This window comes from Schistocerca cancellata, chromosome 6 (assembly GCF_023864275.1).
Source record: "Schistocerca cancellata isolate TAMUIC-IGC-003103 chromosome 6, iqSchCanc2.1, whole genome shotgun sequence".
NCBI classification, from domain to species: domain Eukaryota; kingdom Metazoa; phylum Arthropoda; class Insecta; order Orthoptera; family Acrididae; genus Schistocerca; species Schistocerca cancellata.
This window is the reverse complement of record NC_064631.1, coordinates 405402315-405428337: the sequence shown is the minus strand read 5'-3', so window position 1 is coordinate 405428337 and position 26023 is coordinate 405402315. Positions and strand designations below refer to the sequence as shown.

The window sequence follows — 26023 nt, the reverse complement described above, 5'->3', positions numbered from 1 at the left end:
CTGACCCATTGTGAAGACTGAACCTTGGCCTCAACATCATAACCATAGACTGTCTCATCATCAGTTATGATTCGCTAAAGGAACATGTTCTCATTTGTGCAATCCAAAAGCTCTTCACAGATTGCAAGGTGAAGGTCTTTCTGGTCTTGAGTCATGATCTGTGGGATGAACTCAGCAGCAACATGATTCATTCCAAGATGCTGTATCAGCATTTCATGACATGATCCTTTTCCGGCATAACAATAGGTGCTGGCATCACGATCAAATGGAAGAGCAGAGGGCTGTGAGATGACGTCAGCCAGTAGTATGCTGACGACCCCTCTCTAGGTTGACACCAAGACAGGAGCGGCCTCTACACGAAGAGAGCGTAAGTGTCTCGCCACCTAGCTGGAGTGGAAGACAAGCCATCATACAAATGACTTATGAATTGAACTGTTTTGCTTGCATTGAAATTGTATATACTAAAGGACATTGATTATATGCATGTCGCCAATTGCTTGTGACACACCTTTGTGAATACACAAAGTTAAGTTTTGTCAATTTAACTTACTGTAATAAACTCCATTAATACGATTTGCCTGAATTGTTGTCTATCGATCTGAGAAAACAGCTTTCTAGGCACCCTATACTGGATGAGTGGGCAGAACATAATACTGACGACGAGGATTCAAACACCACGTGCCTCACGGCCACTGAATTTTCTTTTGTGTTTTGCTGGTGCCTTAATTCTCTTTGTCTTTCCTTTGCAAGGGTGTTTACTTGCTTTAACAGTCTCTTATCACATTTTTGCTAATCAGTGTTTTCAGGTGGGTGTTGCAGAAATTTTCTTTGCTTTTGTACTCATATTACTTGCTTGCCTTCTCTGTTTATTGCATTTGTCTCTTCCAACATGCCCACCCCACATACCCCACCACCTGCTCAGGTGCCACAGCTGCCAGCATTAGATGCAATGCAGCTAATACAGATGTTTCAGCAGAGCCAGCAAATATCCTCACTGCTAAACATGGTACAGTAGCTCTTGGTGAACCAAACTACTAATGCAGCACAAGCAACACCTACAGCAGCTCCAAGTGCTATAATGCCTTTTCGGCACTTTCATGAACAAGAAGAGGAATGCTGTTTAGTCCCCCTTAAACATCCCCCCCCCCAAGAAGAGGAATGGCTCAAGTGAGTGGTTGCAACAGTTTGAAGCCCACAAAATTGCTCACAAAGTACCAGGTACTGTGAAGCTCCGATATTTATTGTCCACAGTAGGAAGTGCAATGGAGACTCACTCAGAAGTTATTTCCTGGTGCCACTCTGAGTGAACTTTCATACGATAAGGTTGTAGATTTGCTAACTATTATGACCAACAAGCGAATGTGGTAGCAGCTAGGTATCGATTCTTTAATTGTAAAAAACAGTCAGAACAAACTTATTGCACGTGAGTAACAGATTTGCAGAGTATGATGAGGAAATGCAAATTCAAATGTGCTTGTGGTGCTTTATATTCAGATGTTAAGTTGCGATCATGTACAATGTAACTGATGTCAAACTCAGAGAACAGTTTTTGATACATTCTGATCCATCATTTCAGCAAGTAGTGCAAATACTAGATCTGTACAATTCAGGTATCCTGCCAGCCGATAAATTTGAGCAGCCAGCAATTTGTCAGGTTGAGTCCCTCGTTTGCGACTGGCCCATTTGGCAGCAGCAACTTGCACTCACCATGCCGCATAAACAACTCTCCACGCCACATAAGCAGCTTGCTAATCAGGTGGCTACACAAGTGAACAGAATTAAGTCATGCCCTCGGTGTTATTCATTGCACAAATCCCAACACTGCCCCTCCCGACAAGCACAGTGTTACGCCTGTGGCAAGAAAGGGCATGTGCAATCCATATGTGTGCAACAGAACAAACATAAGAATTTGGCCCACTCACAAAAATCTAGTCACAAGCCCCACATCATTAATGCAGTATAATCAAAATATGCAACAGGCATTAGCAAAACTAGTAAGCGAGCAGTTTCTTCACTGCTAAGCCAGTCCAACAAACTTTATGTTTATTTGCTTCTTTGTGGGAAATGTGGGAAAGTTCAGCTGGACAAAGGTGCCTCTGTTACATTGCTGAATCATCAACATATGAAATGTTAAGCACCCCACGTCTGTCTAAAACTAGTATGCAGCTGACAGCTTGTAATGGACAAGACAGTACCTTTTCCAGAAAATGTACTTTGCCTGCCAAGTCTCACTCGCATACACAAACAGTAACTTGTACAGTGCTACAATTACGCAATTGTGAGAACATATTTGGTCTTGATTTCTTTGATTTGTTTGGCTTTCACATTCAGAACAATGTGTTGCCAGTGTCTGCATTCCACGCAAAAGACAGTGTAGCTAGCTTGCTGAAAGAATTCCCAGAACTCTTTTTCTAAGGTTTAGGTAAGGCTAACAATTTTGTTGCACATATTACTCTAAATACAATGCTCAGCCAAAATATTGCCATGCCAGACCTGTTCCCATTGCATTTCAGGAGAACATCACTGCTGAACTTAAAGAATTGCAAGATAGCAGAGATGTTGCGCCCATACAAGCTAGCCAATGGGCAAGTCCACTGGTTTTGCTCCCCAACCCTTCAGGTCACATTCACCTCTCTGTTGACTGTAAGTCTATGGTCAACCCACAAGCTGTGATTGATACTTACCCCTTGCCACGCCCAGAGGATATCATGGACAGATTAGGCACTGGTTGCTACTTCTCAAAAACTGATTTGTACGACACATATCTTCAAATAATGCTTGATGAAGAATCTCAAAAAGTGTGTGTAGTGAATACTCATTTGGGCTTGTTTAAATATTTGTGTTTGCCTTTTGGCAGTGCTTACACACCTGCCATTTTCGAACGGTATTTGGAACAGCTGACTGCTCAAGTGCCAAACTGCTCAAACTATTTGACAATATTGTTGTAGCAGGTCATACACCTGAAGATCATATTATAAATTTCTGTGCTTTGTTTTGTGTGTTATCTGATGCAGGACTAAAGTGTAGACTGGACAAGTGTGACTTTTTTAAACGTGAGCTGAAGTATCCTGGTCATGTCATAAACAATTAAGGTGTACAGCCCCTTCAGTTACATTTTTTAGCCATACAAGATTTGCCAGTTCCTTGCAATGTCCCAGAATTGCAGTCAGTCTTAGGGAAAATGAACTATTATATTCGGTTCATACCGAATGCTGCACAAATCACAGCTCCATTGCAACTCTTGTGTCACAAGAATGTTCCCTTTGTTTGGGCAGACAAGCGTCAACAAGCTTTTCAAAAACTTAAAGATGCATTGCTCAGTGATCAATGCTTAGTTCACTTTGATCCTGACAAATCAGTTGCACTGCAAGTTGATGCTTGATCTTACGGAATCGGTGCAGTGCTTTCACACAGAATTGGTGATACAGACAGGCCTATCATTTTCACATCAGAAGTGTCGTCCAAAGCGCAGTGTAACTATTCACAAATTGAGAAAGAGGCTTTGGCTATTGGGTAAGGTGTCACCAAATTCCACCACTTTTGTATGGCAGAAAATTCTACTTAGTAACGGATCACAAGCCTTGTTTCATCCGACAAAACCAGTTCCTGTACGAACTGCCCAAAAATTGCAAAGATGGGCTTTGTTGTTATCTCAATACCAGTACAAGATTGTGTATTGTCTGACAGTGCAACATGGTAATGCTAACACACTTTCACGTCTTCTGATTGGCCCTGATTCAGACTTTGAAACTTCTGCTGCACCTTGTTGTCACATCGATGCCCAGGATTCTGAATTGCTTCAATCTTTTCCACTGAACTACAGGAAAATTGCACAGGACATGGAAGCTGATTCAGATTTGAGCATTTTGCTTACATACATTCACACATCTTGGCCTCGTTACTTGCATAACATAAAGAATTCTGTTAGTGTGCTGATAGTTTGTATGTTGACATAGCCTCACTATACAGAAAGGTCTGATTCTTGTACAAAATGGCAGAGGACAGTCATGTGTGTTGATCCTACAGCTTTGCAAACAGAAGCGTTGCAGTTATTTCACCAAGGACACTGGGGGACTGTTCATGCGAAACAGTTAGTGCGTCGACACTGTACTTGACAGGGTATGGACACCCAAATAGAACAGATGATGTCACAGTGTCATGCATGTGTGGAAAATCAGTCCGCTCCACCACAAAAATTCTCTGCTTGACCTAAGTCACAATCACAATGGCAACGTGTGCACATAGACTTTGCGGGACCTTTTTGGAACACTCATTGGTTGATTGTGGTTGACTCATATCGCAAGTTTCCTTTTGCTGTGCCAATGAATGTGACAATGTCACATAGCACAATTCAAGTGTTATCCTCTATTTTTTGCCTTGAAGGTTTACCTGAAATCATAGTGTCAGACAACAGCCCTCAGTTCCAGTTCACGTCAAATGAATGTGAAACATTCTGTGAACGCAATGGCATACAGCATCTAACTAGTTCACCATTCCATCCACAGTCAAACAGTGAATTGGAATGTTTTGTCAGAACCTTCAAGCAGCAGTTGGCCAAACTTCGCTCCACACACACCAGGAATCAAGCATTGCAACTGTTTCTCTCCTCCTACCATTTGCACACATGAGATGGACCATTGCTGGCGGAATTGCCTCATGTCTTGTCGCCATTGAGCACTACTCCGCATGCTCCACTCTCCTCAGCATCCGGTGGCCAAGGAAGATCACAGGTATCGCTTTGCGCTGCATGATATTGTGTTTTATAGGGTTTTTAGTGGCAGCAGATGGTGGGTGCGGGGTGAGATAGTCTGACAACTTGGTGCTTGCATGTATCTCATTTCAGGTCCATACGGATTGCACCATCGACATCACAATCAACTTACCACTGTCATGTGCACAGTGATCCTTCTGTATCTCTTTCCCCCTGATTCAAGTATCCCGAGGACACTGTGGCCACAGGAGCCACCAGAGGGTGTCCTCTGCTTCCTCTCATCCTACTGATGGAGCTCCACCCACACACACCATAACACCGATGCCTTCTACATCAGGTTATTAGACTGAGGAGGTAAACACATACCCTTCTGGTCATTTTCCAGGGGACATTTCCAACAGAGTGAAGGTCGGGTGGCAGGGTATGGCTGGAAGTTTGACATCCCCTGCAGTCACAGCTTCCTGTCCATTGAAGCATCCATACTCCTGCCTCCCCTGCTGTTGTTGCTCTCCCTACATGACAATGGGCTGTTGCTTTGGGGAGAGGAATGTTCCAGTGTAACGACAAGTGCCGGCATGATGATCAAGAACGGAAGAGCACGGAGGGCTGTGAGACGATGTCAGCCAATAGTATGCTGACGAACCCCTCTTTAGAATGACATCAAGACAGGAGCAGCCTCTACATGGAGAGAATATAAGCACAACGCCACGTAGCCGCAGGCAGAGTGGAAGATGAGCCATCATACAAACACTATAGCAGTGATTTATGATCTGTATTGTATGAACAGAAACACTACCAGGTGCTAACTTTGTTTTGTTCACAAATTACAGAAATCTGCAATAAACTGCAAGTGAACTGCAGTTTTAGAATTTGCATGAAAATAGAAGTTTTCGAGCTAATACACTGTCATTAAACTTAAAAACAACTGTAAGCAAGTTTCCATGCAACAACAAGTTTCCATCCAACATCAGCACAAAATATTACATATAAACAGGAGAGAAATATGTAACAGAAAATAGCATTCAAATCAACTTTTGAGACTAGCTCTTTTTTCCAGCAACAGTACATACAGTCACACAAACATTCACACAGACACCCAAAAGAATACTCCCACTGAAGAACCCACCACAGGTGACACGACAATGTCAAAGATTCTTCAAAAAGTTTATTATGAAAGCCAAAAACCACTGCTCATCTACTCCGATAAATAATAATCTGTGATTGGGAAGCCGAAAATCACTGGCTGAATACCATTGTTTGTAAACAAACAGGTTGGTCATGCAAATGAAAATGCTAGCAAAATTCAAACTAAAGCAAAATTCAACTAATGTTCAGTTCCTCCATCAATGCACAGAGTTCAAGTTTCACAAAAGGTTCAAGTTCTTCCACCTAGGTACAGACTTAAAGTTCCCTTGGAACAGTCTACAGCCAATGTACTACAAGATCAATTCAAGTGAAGTTTTATGGCATCCACAATCATGAAGACAGATCCATCAATGGCACTGTTGTGATACAGGGCATTGTCCGTATCAATGGTGACTGATTGTCGGCAGAAGCAGTCGTGGTAGTGTCAGCACGGGATTGATGTCCAAACTGAAGTCCTGGCTTAGAGTGAACTGCTGACGGATGGCCATGTGGCAGCCTAAATATTGTCTGGTGGCAGGATATCTTGTGATCTATTTTTGGTCATGTATATTGCAGAAATGGGCAGGTTTCTACAACCCGCAATCTCTGGCAGAACCGCTTGGGCTACCTAGAGGAAAACCGGGAAATCTACTTTACATTGGGGGCTGGTTATCATATGCTAATGTGCTACACCACACTGTAAACATCACACTAAAATTGTGTGATTTCTCTGTAAATGTAAGCCCGAAATCACATAAAATTTCTCTTTGACTGGGAGGTAAAATCACATGGAAATTACACTGTTTATATTTGAATGTTTGCTGGTATCAAAATAAAATGGACAAAAACATGTTTTGTAGTGCTCACTCCATGATAACAAGAAACCAGTGTTGAGCGCTGAAATGGTCCACCATGCTCTGGATCAATTCAGAGAATGAGATGCAGTTGTCCAATTTTGACTGCACAGGCTCTGATATGACATCATCCCTTCCAACACTGTGAATGCTACCTCACAGCACTAGGTCAGTATTTTTCTTTGAAATTCCATGTAACGTGTTGTGCAAGAGTAGAATCTGAGGGGTTTTTGAGGCGTGATTTCAGTAACGACTCCATGAGAGAGTGGTTAGCTACATTGAATGCTGACTGGCAATACATTGGCCCATGTTAGGTTCATGCTGCCACCAACATGATTCTTTTTATTTCATTTTGCTCCTTGCAGCCTTAAAAAATTGATCATGAAGTTTAAATATATTCAAACAGTTCAATCTATGCATGTGAAAATTTATACATTCAATTTAGTTACAATTACTCTGCTTGTAAGTCAAAAGACTATAGATGGTCGTAAAAAAGGTAAGTATGTGAGTAAATTTAGCATGACAGTTTTCTTCCCTCTTTATAGTGGGTACCACAGCAATGAGTTTCTTAAAAGAAGGTGGCATTTTCCACTTCTGCTGTATAAATTGTATTTGTTCGTGACTAGTTTCAGCCTTCTGGCCATTAGAAAGCTATGCCTTACACACTGAAACGTTGGCTGTCCTGTTAGTTTGAGAGCATTTGTGGACAAAAATGAATAGAAAACACAAATTTAAAGATTCTGTCATTTCAATATGCAAGGGTGAGGCATATTTTTCCATTACAGAACCACAAAATCACTTGAGAAATTGCCTAGAAGGCTGAAACTAGTTACGAACAAATGAAATTAATACAGCAAAAGGGAAAAATGCCACCTCCTTTTACTATGAAAGTGTTTTCTGTAGATGGTCTGCTAAATAGACCCCTTTCCAGTAGATCTTAGGATGAGAATATGAGATCTAAAGAGTTAGGTAGATCTCTCATAAATCTAATAACAGGGTGATGTGAGTTGAGGCTCACTGATTTGGCTCAAACTATGTGAATAGAAGCAGGTAGATGACCCTTAAAGTTCCTAGAATATGTCACCTGAGTGGGCCATAGGATGAGGTAAAATGCTCTCTAAAATTTTATGCCAAGAGTATGAGTAAATTTTGAGCATCAGATCTTGAAACAGTGTGGTAGCAAAATGGTTAAGAGTGTAAACTAAAGTTCACAAGATGGGATTCAATTCCCAGTAGTTCTATGATTTTCGCTCTTTCATTTTATTTTATTCTTCATAATGTTAAATTATTAATCAGAAAATTTAAGATACATGGAATATTTGGAAAGCAAGTACTGTTTTGGTAAAAAATTATGAAAACATTTTTTCAAACTGAAATCTATTTTTCCAAGGAAGAACATTTCTTAAGCTCCTTTTCTACATAGTTGCCACCATTCTTCAGATATCTGTCATAGCAGGAAAGCAACTTTTCTCTGCCCTCTTCATAGAAAGATACTATCAGTGAACGCAGTTACTGCTGAACACTGCCAAAGTGCCTTCCTCCAAAATTACCCTTCAAGTTCAAGAACAAGTGGTAGTGAGAAGGAGGGAGATCAGGTCCATATGGTGAGTGATTAAACTGCTCCTAACTGAATTTGTGAATGATGTTTGAGTAACACCAGCAGAAAGGGGACGTGCATTGTCATGAAACAGCACAATGCCTCAGCTGAGCTTTCCATGCCTTTTGTTTCGAATTGTGTACTGAACTTTTTTCTATGGTTCACACTGTCATACCATAATGATGGTTTCACCTCCGGGAAGAAACTCAATAACCATAAAATGGTGCAAGAAACATCCTGTGTTCAGCAGTGGCTGTCTTCACTGGAGGCATCTTCCTATGAAGAGGGCACAGAGATGTTGGTTTCCCACAGTGACAAATGCCTGAACAATGGTGGCAACTATGTAGAAAAATAGTTTAATAGTTTAAGAAAGATTCTTTCTTGTAAAAATAAATTTTGGTTTGAGAAACATTACTTACTTTCCAGACATTCATCAAATTTAAATAGTTCAGTTTATGTAAGTAAAATGAATATATCCAATTTAGTAATGATTTACTATCCCTGTAAGTCAAAAGGCTACAGGCCTCCATTGGTTATTTATACAGAAATTACAGGCCAGGCATCAACAAGGTTGAGAGTCATCACAATGAATAACTGACTCTGCAATCAGTCTCTAAAGATCATATCATTCTCTAACAACACATCACTGGAATGTGGTATGGAGAGGCATTTTCTCACAATCTGCTCTCCCAGATGTTGAGTGCACCCTGTTCCAGCCTTTCCAGCAAGAAAAACACCTGAAAGTACTGGGAATTGAAACCAACTCATCTCTGTGACTCTCAGACATGCTGATTGCTCAGCCTATTGAGGTGCACCATATCTATTGGTGGAGCAAATTACGATTTCCTAGTTTGGCACAGACATTCCCATAAAAAAACTTGCTTCTGCTGCCAGTCTCTCTCCCCTTTAACTAGCCGGCCAGTGTGGCTGAGCGGTTCTAGGCACTTCAGTCTGGAGCCGCGCGACCGCTACGGTCGCAGGTTCGAATCTTGCCTCGGGCATGGGTGTATGTGATGTCCTTAGGTTAGTTAGGTTTAAGTAGTTCTAAGTTCTGGGGGACTGATGACCTCAGATGTTAAGTCCCGTAGTGCTCAGAGCCATCTGAACCCCTTTAACTTCAAGTTGTTACTGCCATACTTAGCACTCCAGTTTTCATCTAATACTTAAGACTTCCAATAAATCCTTGTGCAATAGCACTGTCTACAACACTTCCTTTTCTTCTATTTGGCAAAGGAACCTTGACTAAAAGAACAATTTATTCTGGCAGCTTCTGCAAGAGTATACCAATTTCTATAAGTAGATGGTTTTTCTGTCTTGTTTCGATCACAGTTATCTTCTAAAGTTTCTTGTTGAAAAATATTTATTCTGTCAGGACAGTGATCTATGTTACTAAACAGCTACAATGGTCACCCAGTTACAGTTGCAGGTTGTGTATCTAATGGCTTCAAGGGGCAGCAAAAATTTGATTTTCAGTGTTTCATTTAATTACTGACCGAATTTAAAAATGTAAAATGCTTCCATAATTTACACATTAAGTGGTATACTCTTACATTAAGTGTTTAACACAGTAAGACAAGTATTAAATTGATTTAGGAGATGACGTGTTGTACAAAGATCACAGGATTGAAAATACAGTCCCATGTGAAGTGAGGAATACAATGAAATCAAAACTGAGTGTCATCATCACTGTTGGCTATAGCTGCTGCTACACACCTTGACATTGAATCAAAGAGGCTCTGGAAATGTTGTTGGAGTATAGCAGCCCATGCCACTTCCACATATTGCCAAAGTTGATCTGGTGTAGTAGCAGATGGTGTATCCCAGGCCAGTCATTCCACAATCATCAACTAGAAATTTTTGATAGGTGACAGATTGAAAGAACAAGGAGGCCAAGGCAAAAATGCAATACAATGGACGATGAAGATGTCTTGAACATTGTGTGCCACATGTGATCGCGCATTATCTGATTGCAATGTGGCCATTGGCAAGCTCTGAAGGTATGGGGCGACAACAGGCTCCAACATTTCAGAGATGTGACACTGACTGGTTGGTGTATCTGCAGTGTGTTCTATGGGGGTATGGGAATGGAATCCAATAGCACCCCAAACCATGATATTGGATACAGAGCCAGTATGGCGATGAATAAGACAACAGTCCAACAATCTCTCACAAGGGTACCTCCCTACCGCACCCCCCCTCAGATTTAGCTATAAGTTGGCACAGTGGATAGGCCTCGAAAAACTGAACACAGATCAATCGAGAAAATAGGAAGAAGTTGTGTGGAACTATGAAAAAAATAAGCAAAATATACAAACTGAGTAGTCCATGCGCAAGACAGGCAACATCAAGGACAGCGTCAGCTCAGGAGTGCCACGGTACCGTGGTTAGCGTGAGCAGCTGCGGAACAAGAGGTCCTTGGTTCAAGTCTTCCGTCAAGTAAAAAGTTTACTCTCTTTATTTTCGCAAAGTTGTGATCTCTCCATTCGTTCATTGATGTCTCTGTTCACTGTAATAAGTTTAGTGTCTGTGTTTTGCGACCACACCGCAAAACTGTGCGACTAGTAGACAAAACGACGTGCCTCTCCCATGGGAACGGAAAACATTTGATCGCAAGGTCACAGGTCAACCGATTCCTCCACAGGAAAACACATCTGATATATTCTATACAACACTGGTGACAGCATGTGCATCACATGACAGGAATATGTTGTCGACCCACCTAACTTGTACACTTGGCGAATGGGTAAAAAGATTCTTCTACCTTGCCCGATTTAGGTTTTCTTGTGGAAGTTATAATCACTCTCAAAAAAGTGATGAAAACATAAGAATTTGTCACATAAACTGCAACAAATGAATGGAACAGTTTCACAGTCGCACAGTTTTTCCTGTGCTCTATCAAAGCATATGTTTTTAACGTTTTCAAATTTTTCCGTGTGTAGACAGTCAAATCCTGCATATGTCCAAGCAAATCTGAACATGTCCTGGAATTTTGGAGAGCAAAATTGATTATGTGTGAGTGCCTGAACTTTGATAATTGTCTGAAAATAAAAAATTAAAATTTTCACTCGAGGGAAGATTTGAACCAAGGACCTGTTGTTCCGCAGGTGCTCACGCTAACCACGGGACCACGGCGTTCCTGAGGTCATATTACCCTTGATGTTGCTTATCTTGCTCATGGATTACTCAGTTAGTATATTTTATTTATTTTTTTCATAGTTCCACATAACTTCTTCCTGTTTTCTCGATTGATCTGTGTACAGTTTTTCAAGGCCTATCCACTGTGCCAACTTATAGCTAAATCTGAGGGGGGTGCGATGGGGAGGTTCCCTTGTCAGAATGGTGTCTCCAGGCTCTAAGCCGACCACTGTGGTGATGCAGGCAGAATAGGGATTCATTAGTAAACACAATGTCATTTCATCTGGTTATCCATGTCGGTCATTCATTACATCATGGCCAGTGCAAACGCCTTTGACATTGACTCATTGGTAACCACAGGAATGGATGCCTTGTGAACAGTCCACTCTGCTGCTAACAACATCGAGTGGTAAATGCGGACACTGATTGTTGTGTAACAGACAAAATTGTTGTGCTATAGTTCATGATGTGGCAGAGTAATCCATTACTGCCACATACACAATATGCCTGTTGCCACATGCAGGAACGCAATGAGGTGCATGCAATTGGTCCTGTTGGTCCATCATTCCTTCCTGCATTAATTGATTACAAATCCGCATCACAGTTGCTTGGTTCTGTCTGACATGATCACCAATTTCTCTGAAGGATAATATGCAATCCCTATAAGCAACAATATCCCAGTAAGCAACTATTCTTTCTCAGTCAAACTATGAAATTTGCTCAAAAGATGCTCAATGTCTTCTGCAAGGTATACTGAAGCTGCTTACACAAAACAACTGAACGAAAGAACAAGTCCAGTATGTCCACACGGCTGCCTGTTGCCCCTCTATACAGTGCTTGCAGGTGGCACTAATGGTGCCATGATACGTGCCTATGCTGAAATATGTATCTCTCATCGCTGCAAAGGCATGCTGTGAATTTCACCTGATTTGGATGCTTCCTTCAGGGTGTTGCATCTTGGAGGGCCAACAGTGTATAAAAAAAGTATTTCCTCTCAAGCTTAAAAAGAAACTCACAGAGCCACTAATACTCCCTATCCTTCATTATGGTGATGCTATTTTCATATGAATTTTATATGAGAGCTCACATCGGCTGTAATTGGCAATGAATTCTTGTGTGTAATACATTTGTGATGTGTGCGTATCACTCCTGCCTATGAACAAAATATCATCATCTTGATCACTGTACTCCTTCTTATTTATCTTCAACCATTACACTAATATCTGAAGGAAAAAAAAAAAAACAGCAGAAACACCTGTTCTCAAACAAGTAAAATCCTCTCTGAACCACTACAAAATACTGCCATGTTCTTCAGATCATTTTCTGTATCAGTAACCTGACTTTTGAACAATCTTCCCCAAAATATTACAAAAATTAAAATCTGTTTGAATTGCAAAAGACAGCTAATGAAACACGTTCTATCACAATAGCTATCTCTTCTGCAGCTTAATCTCATCAACCCTTCCTCTCCCACCACTTTTCCCTTCTCTTGTCGACAGAGTTCTCTATTGAGATCATCTTCTTTCCTAGCAGCCATTGTTACTTTCATTTCAATCTTCCCCTCTTTCATCATCTATTCCAGTTCTTCTAATACAAAACATGCTACACAGGTGCTAAAGTAGATAATGAGATTCTTAATGGATCCATTATTTTATCATTATTAGTTTTACTACTATTATTCTTAGTCTATTGACAATTATTATTATTTATTAATAATGCAAATTATTATTACTGAGTTTTTACATAATAATTAATCAATAACTTTCTTAATTCCTCCATTATTTTTTCATCATTATTAATTTTACTGTTATTGTTATTATTATTATTGTTATTATTGCCAGTTACGAAAACTGACAACAGATGGGAGAACAGTATATTGACCACACACCTCTCCATACCCACATCCAGTGATGCCTAAGGACTGAGGATAATACGACAGCCAGTAGGTACTATTGGATCGTCATGGCCTGTTTGGACAGTGTTTGTATTACTGACAGTTATTCTTTATACCAATAATGAAAATTACTATTTTTATTGATAATGAAAATTATTTTCTGGTCACTGTCATATACTATTTTTTTGTATGTGTTGTTTCCGGTCAGATATAAGAGGGGGACTTAAGGCCCTAATCTGGCCAGGCTAAATAAGCAACAAATAAATACACATATTCCCCAGTGATCTGAGAATGAGAGGACTTCACGATTTCTAAACAACTTTACACAAAATTTTAAATCTTTTTGAAACTTTCTTCCTGCCCTCTCCCACAAAATACAAAAATATATAAAGGGATTTTTCCTTCTTTGGTTTACCAGTTTTGGTTTTGACTTTTTTCATTAGTCTGTGGGTGAATAATCTGTAACTACTGAAACAAACATAGTTTTTAGTCTTAAACCACAACGGAATTACACACTTAGTATCAAAATTCAACACATTTCTAATCAGATGTTTGAATCAGTCAGGTCATATTATTTATAGATGTGAACTGAGTTGACACAAGCACTTCCAGAAGTGTGAGAGAGAATGAAAATAAAACGTCAATAAATCAATAGTGACAGATAAGGTTGCTTTCTACTATTTAACTTCCTTCTCCACCTTTCTAAAATGTATTTCTTACCCCTGCAGTCTGAATTTTTTTCCCCAGGTTATGTATTCCACAGCTCTCAGCAACTTTCACTCTCTTCCTGTTTCCGTACATTTTTTTCCAATGAAGAGTTACTTACAAAGGTATGAAATTCCAAACCAATATAGAAAATGCTCTCAGCTAGCAGAAATGGTAAAGTCTGCCAGCCTTGCTTCCAAGATTAAGGTGGAGCTCACCATCTGCATCATCATCGATAGAACTGACTGTGGTCCTTTGGTGCACAGCTGAATGGAGGGTCTGAATCACAGTCTCAGGCAGTTCTGTGACTGCGTAGGCTGCAGATTTCTTGACTTGCAGTATCAGGTGGTGGGTTTCTAGGTTCCGCTTAATAGGTCAGGAGTCCACAACACACAGGAGGTTGCTACATGGATAGCGGGGGCTGTATGAAAGGGACTGGGCAGTTTTTTAGGTTAGAGGGTCTCAGGGAACCACAGAAAGGGCATCTGTCTAAAAGGAGGCAGGTAAAACACAGTAAAGTACTTGTAGAAACAATTGGTATTGTAGTTGTAAATTGTCATAGCTATGTTGGAAAAGAACAAAAGCTCCAAGCCTTAACAGAAAGGGCTGAAGCTCAAATAGTTATAAGTACGGAAAGCTGGCTAAAGCTGGAAATAAGTTTAGCCGAAATTTTTTCAAACAATCTAACAGTGTTCAGAAAGGATAGATTAAATACAGTTGGTGGTGGAGTATTTATTGCTGTCAGAAGTAGTTTGACTTGTAGTGAAATTGAATTAGATAGTTCCTGTGAAATAGTATGGATAGAGATTATACCAGACAATCAGACTAAATTAACTGGATCATTTTACCGAACCCTTGACTCACAAGATGTAGTTGCTGAACAATTCAAAGAAAACTTGAGTCTCATTTCAAATAGGTACCCCACTCATACAATAATAGTTGGTTGTGACTTCAATCTACCCTCAATTTGCTGGTAAAATTATATGTTTAAAGCCGGCGGCAGGCATAAAACATCATCAGAAATTGTACTGAATGCTTTCTCAGAAAATTATTTTGAACTGTTAGTTCATGAAACCACTCGAAGCATAAATGGTTGAGAAAGCATACTTGACCTCTTAGCAACAAATAATCCTGGACAAATAGTGAGTATCATGACGAATAAAGGGATTAGTGACCAAAAGGCAGTTGCTGCTAGGCTGAATACAACCATAAAAAAGAAACGCAAAGTGTATCTATTTAAAAAAACTGATAAAAATGCTCTTAACACCTTTTTAAGAGACAGTCTTCACTCCTTCCTATCTGATCATGTAAGCACAGAAAACTTGTGGAATGATTTCAAAGAGATAATATTGACGGCAAATTCAGAGATATGTACTATGTAAATTAATAAGTGATGGTACTGATCCCCCATGGTACACAAAATGGGTAAGATCATTGTTGCAGAACCAGTGAAAAAAGCATGCCAAATTTAAAAAAACACAAAATCCCCGAGACGTTCGAAATACAGCACGTACTTCAATGTGAGATGCTTTTAATAATTTCCACAATGAAATTCTGTCTCAAAATCTGGTAGAAAACCCAAAGAGATTCTGATCATACATAAAGCACACCAGTGGCAAGACGCAATTAATACCTTCACTGCATGATAACAATGGTGAAGTCACTGATAACAGTGCTACTAAAGCAGAATTATTAAACACAGTTTTCTGAAACTCCTTCATCAAAACAGATGAAGAAATATTCCTCAATTCCAAGCAAGAACAACTGCCAAGATGAGAAACATAGAAGTAGATATCCTCGGTGTAACAAAGCAACTTAAATCACTTAATAAATCCACGGCCTCCGGTCCAGATCGTATACCGGTCAGGTTCCTCTCAGCGTATGCTGACATAATAGCTCCATATTTAGCAATCATAGACAACTGCTCGCTCACAGAAAGATCCGTGCCTAAAGACTGTAAAATTTCTTAAGTCACACCAATACCGATAAAGGGAAGTAGGAGTAATCTGCTGAATTACAGGCCCATATCACTAACGTCGATTTGCAGTAGGGTTTTGGAACATATACTGTATTCGAAATTTATTAAGTACCTCAAAGAAAATGATTGACACATAGTCAGCATGGATTCAGAAAATATCTTTCTTGCAAAACACAACTAGCTCTTTGTACTCGTGTCAAATTGATTCCATATTTTTAAGATTTCCAGAAGGCTTTTGACACCATTCCTCACAAGTGTCTTCAAACCAAACATGCGTGCCAATGGAATATAGCCTCAGTTGTGTGACTGGATTCATGATTTCCTGTCAGAAAGGTCACAGTTAGTAGTAATAGACAGAAAGTCATCGAGTAAAACAGATGTAACATCTGGCATTCCCCAAGGAAGTGTTATAGGCCCTCTATTGTTCCTAATCTATATTAACGACATAGGAGACAATCTAAGTAGCCCTCTTAGATTTTTTGCAGTTGATGCTGTCATTTACCATCTTGTAAAGTCATCAGATGACCAAAATTAATTGACAATGATTTAGATAAGATATCTGTATGATGCGAAAAGTGGCAATTGACCCTGAATTTACATGAGTACTACAAGATATCCGCTAAATTTCGATTATGCGATAAGTCACACAAATCTGAAGGCTATAAATTCAAATAAATACTTAGAGATTACAATTACAAATAACCTAAATTAGAACGATCACATACATAATGTTATTGGTAGAGCAAACCAAAGACTGAGATTCCTTGGCAGAACACTTAGAAGGTGCAACAGGTCTACTAAAGAGACTGCTTACCACGCTTGTCCGCCCTATTCTGGAGTATTGCTGTGCGGTTTGGGATCTGCAGCAGGTGGGACTGATGGATGACATCAACAAAGTACACAGAAGGACAGCTTGTTTTGTATTATCGTGAAATAGGGGAGATAGTGCCACAGGCATGATACATGAATTGGAGTGGCAATCATTGAATTTTTCGTTGCGACAGGATCTTCTCATGAAATTTCAATCATCAGTTTTCTCCTCCAATTTCAAAATAAGAGAAATCAGGGCTCACACAGAAAAATTTAAGTGCTCATTTTTCCCGCATACCATTCAAGAGTGGAACGGTAGAGAGACAGCTTGGAGGTGGATCATTGAACCCTCTGCCAGGCACTTTATTGTGAATTGCAGAGTAATCACGTAGATGTAGATGTATTTAAGAAAATGTTGTGCTAGTAACAAAAGTGGAGGACTTTTACATGTAAAACTCTCAATGAAACAGGCTGTTGCAATCATACTACTATTGTAGAAATTGTTGTCCCACAACAAAAAGAATGATAAAGCATCTAGTGAAAAGGAAAACAAAAGAAGTGGTTTAGAGTCATATTTACAGTATGAAATACACTTGAATATTTCAGTCAAACGCTACTGAAATATTAATATTCCACTTCTAAAAACAACAAAAATGTGTTTATTGCCAACTGAATATGACGTTATTTCACTAAATCTCTGTTTTTTTTGTGATGGAGGGACATACAGGAGTGAATCATACCATTCCAAAAAATGTTGGAAACCAGATACCGGGTTCAACTGCCAGATTTCTATTGGATGCTGAGTGATTGATGAGTATTTTACTGTGAGGCTGGAAATAAAAAACAAAATAATTAAAAAATGAAGATGTTTAAATAATACAAAAAATAGTGCTGCTAAAGACTATTAGATAATAGGGCTCTAATAAACAGATTTTTCTTTTAGTTGACTTCTGAACTACGGGAAAGGACTCTATTTTAAAAAGGTACTCATCTTACATTTTACTGTCTTTGTGCATTTTTATAGCATGGTGATTACTTACTGGAACTGGTGATCCTTCACTCTCTGGGCGTTTACTGGAATCCCAATACAGGGCTCGCCATCGACAACAAGTGTTGTTGTAACAGGACAGCATGATAGCAGCAAAGCCAGATGCCCCAACTCCGATATTTATCTGGGGGATACGTGACTCCACAAAAAGAGGCTGCAAGTTCCATACCTTTTTTTTAGTGCCATTTCAAATACCCAGAAACAAATAAGTATAGATTATTAGCTTTATCTGTCATTCCCCAGTATATTAATGGGTACATTAATGGAGTATAAACAGAAAAGTAGAATACCAGTCACACACATTGCATACAATAAACTTTCATACTGAGCAGAACTTTTTGTAGCTTATAAGCACAACTTAAGATTAAAAATGTGAATGTATTTCAGGCCCCTGAAGGTGTCGATAAATTACACCAAAACAATGCACCCCGCAAAACAAAATTTTATTTATTCATTTGCACTAAGATGTAACCTCACGCAATTTTTAGACAAATGTATCTATGCATACTGAGCCATGTCAGCTCATTCTCTGTTTTTACATCTTTGCCATCTCTGTCCAGTCACCAAATGGTGTTTCGGTCACCTGTTAGTTGAGTCTTTGGTTGTAATTCCTTGGAGCAGGTTGTTGACCACATCAGCAGTTAGTCAGTCACAGTGAGGGAGAGAGAGAGAGAGAAGAGGCACATGTGACATACAGTGAGCTGTTCACGGAGCTTATGGGCACACGATTGTCTAAGCAGCCGATGGTTGATAGAGTGGTGTTAGTCAGCACTACTTGGGCCCAATGCCGATAAAGCCGGTTTACCCTGGATTAACCAGGTGTAGTTGCTGTGTGGGTGTTGGAGTGCTGTTCATTTTCTGGCATTGTCTGTTCTGCCCTTTGGAGGTAAGGTACTTGTTACTTGATTGACATGCATGCTCCCTTGTTGAAGTTGGTCCCACTACCCTGGATTGGCTCTGGTTCTCCATCACACTGCCTCAAGCATAAAATTCACCCTTTGGTCTTCATCTGAAATTATCTGGATGCCGTATTTGTGTGTTTTAAAATTTCTTTTAATTACAACTCGTTCAATGTCTGCTTATCTTGCCAGTTCCACATGACATCAACTGCCATAGGCCACCACATGTGTGAGTGTCTGCTGAGGTCGAATTAGAGTCTTATTTATGTTGGAAGCTACTGCTTCCCTGACTGATGTAGTGACAATAAAATTGTTATTTACTTATTTGTCCATATAAATCTCTTTTTCAGTACATATATTGCACACAGGATATTGGACAGAAAACCTTTTTAGCTATTGGTTTTGCAAATGTCAAACATACGTTATTTAAATTTTTATGACAAATAGGATCTATACAGTTAATAATTACAAATTTTTAAAATACTTTATATTTATAACTTATTTCTACAATTAAAGATACAAATTACATTTTTTTTTGCATAAGAAACTGTGAGATTGAAGAGTAGCGGTTTTTCAGGAGGTAGGCTGTCACAAACTTTTTAAAGCTTTGCAGTTCAGGAAGAGATTTTATATGCCTTGGTAATGTGTTGTAAAGTTTTGTTCCTGCATGATATACACCTTTTTGGCAGAGTGTGGTGTTACACTGATTAATATTCTATTGCTGTGGTAAGCACACGATAGTGGTCCAGTGAATCTTGGCTCACTTGGGTAATTAAGTTCCATAACTATCATGAGGTTTTGCCACTTTCATGAAAATTAATATTTATTGTTTAAAATACAATTACTATTGTAGCCCCCAAGATTTGCCTGTTACCTTTCAAGCCATTTAAGTTATTGTATCTATGTACCATGTGATTTACTGGTTATTAAATTAAATTATTATATTTCATTGTAAGATTAACTGGCTAATCCTTTTAGTAATTTCTAATATAAAATTCTTGTCGTTATACGTAAGGTTTGGTTGGGGCTTGGGGCCATGCTCACATTGAGCTTCTTGTCCTGGTCTGAGCATTTTCATATGTTCTATTATTATTACACATGAATTTTATGTTCGCTTGTTTGTTTTTGGCCTTCCAAGTTGTGCATAGCATTTGGGGGTGCTGCCCTGTAGTGTCAGCTGCTACCCACCAGTTCATCAGGTATAGCCTGTCTGCACCGGCTGTGTACATGCGGGTGGGTGGTGTGTCGCTTTCTGTCTCACTGTAGCCTCCGAGACATTATGGGCTCCTGATTTGCTATGGCATCCCTCATAAGTTGAGTTTCTATCTTGTAGCAATCGGGTGTTAATTTAATCAGCAGTGCTTGTTATTCTAAACCATCTTACTCTGACCTGGCCTGACATATCTATCCCCTCCATGTTTTCCCTGTCTGAAGTTTGGCTTTTAACATAATAGTTTCAATATTGGTGTAATTCTCAGATTGTTAAATCGTAGTTTATTATTTTTCCACAGCTGTATCTTGAATATGCCCAAGGGGCTTCTTTGATTGATCAAATATTGGGTATCTGTGTTGATACCAGACTTGAAGAATTTATGCTACTACACTTTTTGTAAGTATGTTCATTAATGTTAAGCACTTGTTTGGCCAACCAAATGTTCAAATTGTCATTGTTTGCCCAGCTCTAAGTGCATGTTTGAGATGAACTTGATTATACTATGTGCTTGTTAGTCCTTCCTAAAAGGGTACATTTTATTCATTTAAATTAACTGATTAATCATCTATTGGTTCAACTGAAGGGATTTTGGAATAATTACCTGAATCATTTGTGTTTTATTAGTGTTTTTGGTACCTGTGCAATAAAAGATTGTTGTTTTGTGAAGTAAGAAATGACCTGTGACAAATGGCCGGCAGCTTACGCATGTCCATTTAGTTATTTCCTCATCCTGGGGGATCCCCTGACATTTCACATACATTGCCCCCTCTTTACTTCATTTTGGCAGCTAGCTATATTGGTGTGTTAGCTGTAACTCTTTCATGTAGTTGGTGTAATGAGTCTGTATACAATGTAGTGTCATGTTTGTGTGGTTATTGTTGTTGTTGTTGTTGTTAATGATGATGATGATGATGATGATGATGACGAGGAGCAGGAGGAGGAGGAGGAAAGAGAAGAGAGAAGTGAATCTGGCAGGTCATACCCAAAATGTCTCCATTACCATCCAAGGGCGACTCATCCAACAAGTGCACCGCCATAAACCATGTTACATGCCTTCAGTCCATGAGATACTGCAAAGATGTTTGGGACTATACCCAGGACATTTGCACAATGGCTGCTACACAGGAATTTTATGGTGCCATTTATTCTCCCCTTATCTCCCAAATGCTTGTGATAAAAATCTTTTTGCCATCAGTATTTGGACTGGTTACCTACAAGTGTAATGCCACCACACAAGCAAGCAAAAGTGACCTTGGCAATTAAGTTGAGTACATGCTAACATGAAAACAAATCAGTGAAAGCCACCTGAAAGTGTACCCAAAAGAGTCATATCACTTCAATGATGAACTTACAAATGCACATGAACAGGCATGTAAGCACATGTGGAAACTAACAACAAGTATATTTCTAAACAAACAGTGGACTACAGTGCAATGGATAACTTACAGCACCTGTCACCCAAGTTTTTGTTGACTAACAATTATTTGCTGATTGATAAAACACGGGCAAACTGAAATAAATCACTCGCCAATTAACCAGTTTCTTGACACAACACTTCACTTCTGGTACAAGAAGCACATAGCACTTGAAAAGCACAACACCTATCTCTTCAGCTTTTAAATTGTGAACACATCCCCAGAAATGCCAAGAATTCCTCTCTTTAAATAAAAGATATACCATCAAACATTTATTTGTTAAATTAATGTTACAAAAAATCAACAATATGAAATAGGATCGACTGCTGCTCAGCATGCGGAGGAGGTGGTAGGCAAACTGAAAGAGGACTATTAGAATCCAAGTTGTACAACTCACACACTCGTTGTCCCTGGGCATTAAGCCAAGAACAAAAAACAAATAAAATATTGTATTGATTGAAAGAAAATAGCCCTCGGTCACTATTTTTAATGAATTAACTGGATTTCAGCACTGCTTGGAGTGTCTTCCTCAGATTTTAAATCAAAGAATGATCTATAATATAGTCACAGAATTATGACTAAAAACATATGATACAGAGTATAAGTACCGAATCATCGTGAAAGACTGGCAGTACTTATATGTCATTTATAAAATAATAAATATGCCAAAAGGGCATTAGTCACAAAGATATTTAAGATAAAAAAATGTGATGGAGAGCCACTAAGTGCTGCTCATTACTTACACGGTTACAGGTTGCAAATGGACTAGTCATAATTCTGTGACCATGTTATAGACCATTCTTTGATTTAAATTCTGAAGAAGACACTCCTAGCAGTGTTGAAACCTGGTTAATTCATTAAAAATAGTGACCCTTTTTTTTCCAATTGTAACTATTCGCAGTCTCTGAACGTGCAGCCATGTACAAAATTTTGAAAATATTGTATCTTTAATTAATATGAAATTGGTCTACCAAGCAGTGACTGGACAATCCAGTAATACTCAGAAGATTCCTTGTTTCCAGAATCCAAACATACAAGTTTTTAATCATACACTAGATATTCTTTCACATACAGCTGGTGAGTAAGACCAAAGCTGTGAAACTTTTTTAAGATTTGTGCTCCTTCTCTAGTTTCGGAAGCGAATAAGGAAATTGTCCTTCTAGACCGGTCTTGTTAAATAAATTCTGCAAACATTTTTAATGACTGACAGTTCAGTTGTTGCAGTAGGTCCTAGTGAATACTGAAGGTTTTGTGGACTGCATCCTTCATTACGGAGATGGCATATGGTAACTCATAAATGAAAAAAGCTTTAGTTGCCATCAAATACAATGACAGAAAAAATTGCACCACCAAAAAATAATTAATGTGGGGTAAAGGAATTTTGGGAATACATTTGTCTAGGTAACATATTTATGTGATTAACATTGCAAGAGCACAGGTTAATGTAAATGCGAGGGAAGCCACAGCAAATCTGAAATGCTGATACATTAATAACTATTGTAACTGCAAGCATGTAAATGTCCATGCATTGTGTTGTACAGGTGCCAGATGTCAGTCTGTGAGATGGAGTTCCATGGCTGTTGCACTTAGTCGGTCAATACAGAGATGGTTAATGCTAGTTGTGGATGACACTGGAGTTGTCCAATGATTTCCCAAACACACTCGACTGGAGTCAGATCTGGTGATCAAGCAGGCCAAGGCAACAAGCAGGCCAAGGCAACATGCTGACACTGTGTAGAGCATGTGGGTTACAACAGCGGGCTGTGGGAAAGTGTTATCCAGTTGAGAAACATCTCAGGGAGTGCTATTCATAAATGGCAATACAACAAGTCAAATCACCAGATCAGCGAATAAATTTGCAGTAAGGCTGCATGGGATAGCCGCGAAAGTGTTCTTGCTGTCATACAAAATTGCACCCAGACCATAACTCCACAATGTGTAGGTCCAGTGTGTCTCGACTGCAGACAGGTCGGTTGCAGACCCTCAACTGGCCTCCTGCTAACAAACACGTCTATCACTGGCACAGAGGCAGAACCAGCTTTCATCAGAAAACACAGCAGACCATCACCCCGCCCTCCAACAGCTCTCGCTTGACACCACTGAAGCCACAAATGGCAGTGGTTTGCAGTCAGTGGAGTGCACGCTACAGGGTGTCTGGCTCCAAGCTGTTCTTGAAGTAACCAATCTGTAACAGTTAGTTGGGTCACTGTGGTGCCAACTGCTGCTCAAATTGCTGCTGCAGCTGCAATATGATGCACTGGAGCCATACGGCGAACATGATGGTCTTCCCTCTCCATAGTGCCATGTCACTGTCCAGATCCCCGTCTTCTTATTACTGTATGTTCTCATGAGCACCACTGCCAGCAATGAAGTACAGTGGCTCCACTCCCGCCAAGTTTTTCTGCAATATTGCAGAAGTAACATCCATCTTCTCACAGCCCTACTACATGATCTCATTCAAACTCAATGAGGTGTTGGTAATGGTGTCTTTTTCACCTTAAAAACAAAGCATTCTTGACTAATATCAACTCATAGATGTCCAATCCCAAAGATAACTAATGCTAATGACCACTAATGCATGTATTTAAAGCAAACCTGGTTTGCATCCTCATAGTGGTGCTACTAGTGCCATTCTTATGTAACTAGCTGAAACTGGAATAGACATCATCTTCCAGCTTTTGTTTGTCACACTACTCCTTTTTGGTGTTGTGATTTTTTTCTGTCAGTGTACTTCCATTTCAGTATTCATTAATGTCACTTGGAGTACTACTGCTGGACATATTTCAACTACATAAAAAGGAACATTCCATTAAATACTTTGTTAAATTCACAAAGAGGAAACTCAATTCCTTGTACAGCCAACATGAACACATCACAATATATAATATCATTCTCAGCTACAGAACGAAAGGTTAGTGGAGGATGGACAAGGGGAGGGTTGCAGTTCACTCCAACCCCAAATTAAGGGCCACCCACCATTTGAGGCCAAATATGAAGTAAAACACTTTAGATAGAGGAGGAGGTTGTAGTACAGAAGCAACCATTGTGCCTTTGATGGAAGTGAGAGATACCAAGAGAAACAAGGTGGATATAGAAAAGGGAGACAATTCAAGAGGAAAATTAACACACATAAAGTATAATAAATGGATGGAATAAAGATAAAAAAGATAGGCAGCTACAAATGCTAACAATGAACTAATAAACAAACAACATAAAAATAAAATGTATCAAAAATTCTAGTGAACCCACTGGGGGAAGTGTGGGGCAATCAGAGCGTATGTTGGGGAACAAGTTTCCATCTCTGACACTAATGGTATAGCAACACAGCCAGTCTGTCTCTTCATGAATTTGACAGAACACTGTTCAGTTACAGTTGCAGGACTTTATTCGTCCCAGAAGTTAACACCAATTTCTAGAAAAATAGATATGGTAGTTCATCTACGTTGGTCTAGTTATTGGTAAAACTTCAACATTGTACAGAGTTGATTATAAAAATAATGACAAGATCATCTCTGTATTTTGATTATCATTATTTACTGTAGTAAAGAAACTTAATCTGACTGCTCTTGTTTGTGCAATTAGTTAGAATACATGGGAAAAATGAGGGCCTCTCCTTGCCCAATAAGGGCAGCTTGTTGGCATATGGTTAACTGTAAGAAGTCTATCAGTGTATTAGATACACTAAAAACAACATTCACAAAGGTGGTGGCTGTGTACATGAGAAAAGGGAAGACATCAGTGAACAGTAATAGTAAATAAAAACTTAACCTTTTCAATCTGGATTGCACACACTGAATAGGAATCATCACAAAAAGCTACAGTGCACTTATGTATCTTAATTCACATCAGAACTCAATAAAAATATCACCAATTAGTATCTACAATCACTGTCTGATACAAGCTGCAAAAACTGAAAAACTGCCATCGGGTGACTGTCTTCAAGTCACTGTTACCATGAAGAATGTATAAATAGGATGGAACGTAAGTGATACCAAGACCATGCAACAAGGACCAGCAATGATTGTAAAAAATTAATGTGTTACAAAGATACAGATGCTGTTATTTAACAAATACATCGATTCCAGATGATAATTCTCCAATTAGTACTATGTGTTCTTTTCAACCACGGCTTAACAAACACTGGGGAGGGGAATATATCTCCTGACACATCCAGTTAGCTGGCTTACACATTTTTAAGCATCTGAGTTCAAATTCTGAGCAAATAATTTAGTACACATTTGTTCTTGGATGGTGAATTATATAATTAAACCTTGCAGTGCATGACAACTGATCAAAGCAGTTCAAAAGCAGTTCATGTAGTTCTGTTATTCCAAGAACAACATTCACATATTTATTCTGCACCCCAGAAATTAGCAATACCAGTAAAAAACTGAAATTAATTCTACAAGCCATGGCTCTTAACTAATTTGAAATAAAAATTCAGTAACATTTATTTCACATAATCTTTTACCAACCAGATTTCCGTAGCTCTCAACTGGACACAAAACAAAGTCTTGGTTGAATTTGACAGGTTCACCATTTCTGGTGTCATCTCCATGTTCACTGCAATGAAAAGCATAAAATAAGTATTTTTTGTCTGCTGTGAAAAGAGTTACAGTTCTATTTAGTATTACAATTA

At 39.2% G+C, this 26023-nt stretch overlaps 1 protein-coding gene across 1 annotated transcript in view; it reads right to left on the bottom strand.

The window, feature by feature from the left end:
• The window catches only part of LOC126088352 (cilia- and flagella-associated protein 161-like), a 122515-nt gene that overhangs the window by 5483 nt on the left and 91009 nt on the right, over nucleotides 1-26023 (bottom strand). The window contains exons 3-5 of the mRNA XM_049906489.1: nucleotides 25860-25947; nucleotides 17850-18011; nucleotides 17550-17639 (exon numbers count right to left, since the gene is read on the bottom strand). Of these exons, the coding sequence (XP_049762446.1) occupies nucleotides 17550-17639; nucleotides 17850-18011; nucleotides 25860-25947 (340 nt within the window). The remainder of the gene's footprint in view (nucleotides 1-17549; nucleotides 17640-17849; nucleotides 18012-25859; nucleotides 25948-26023) is intronic.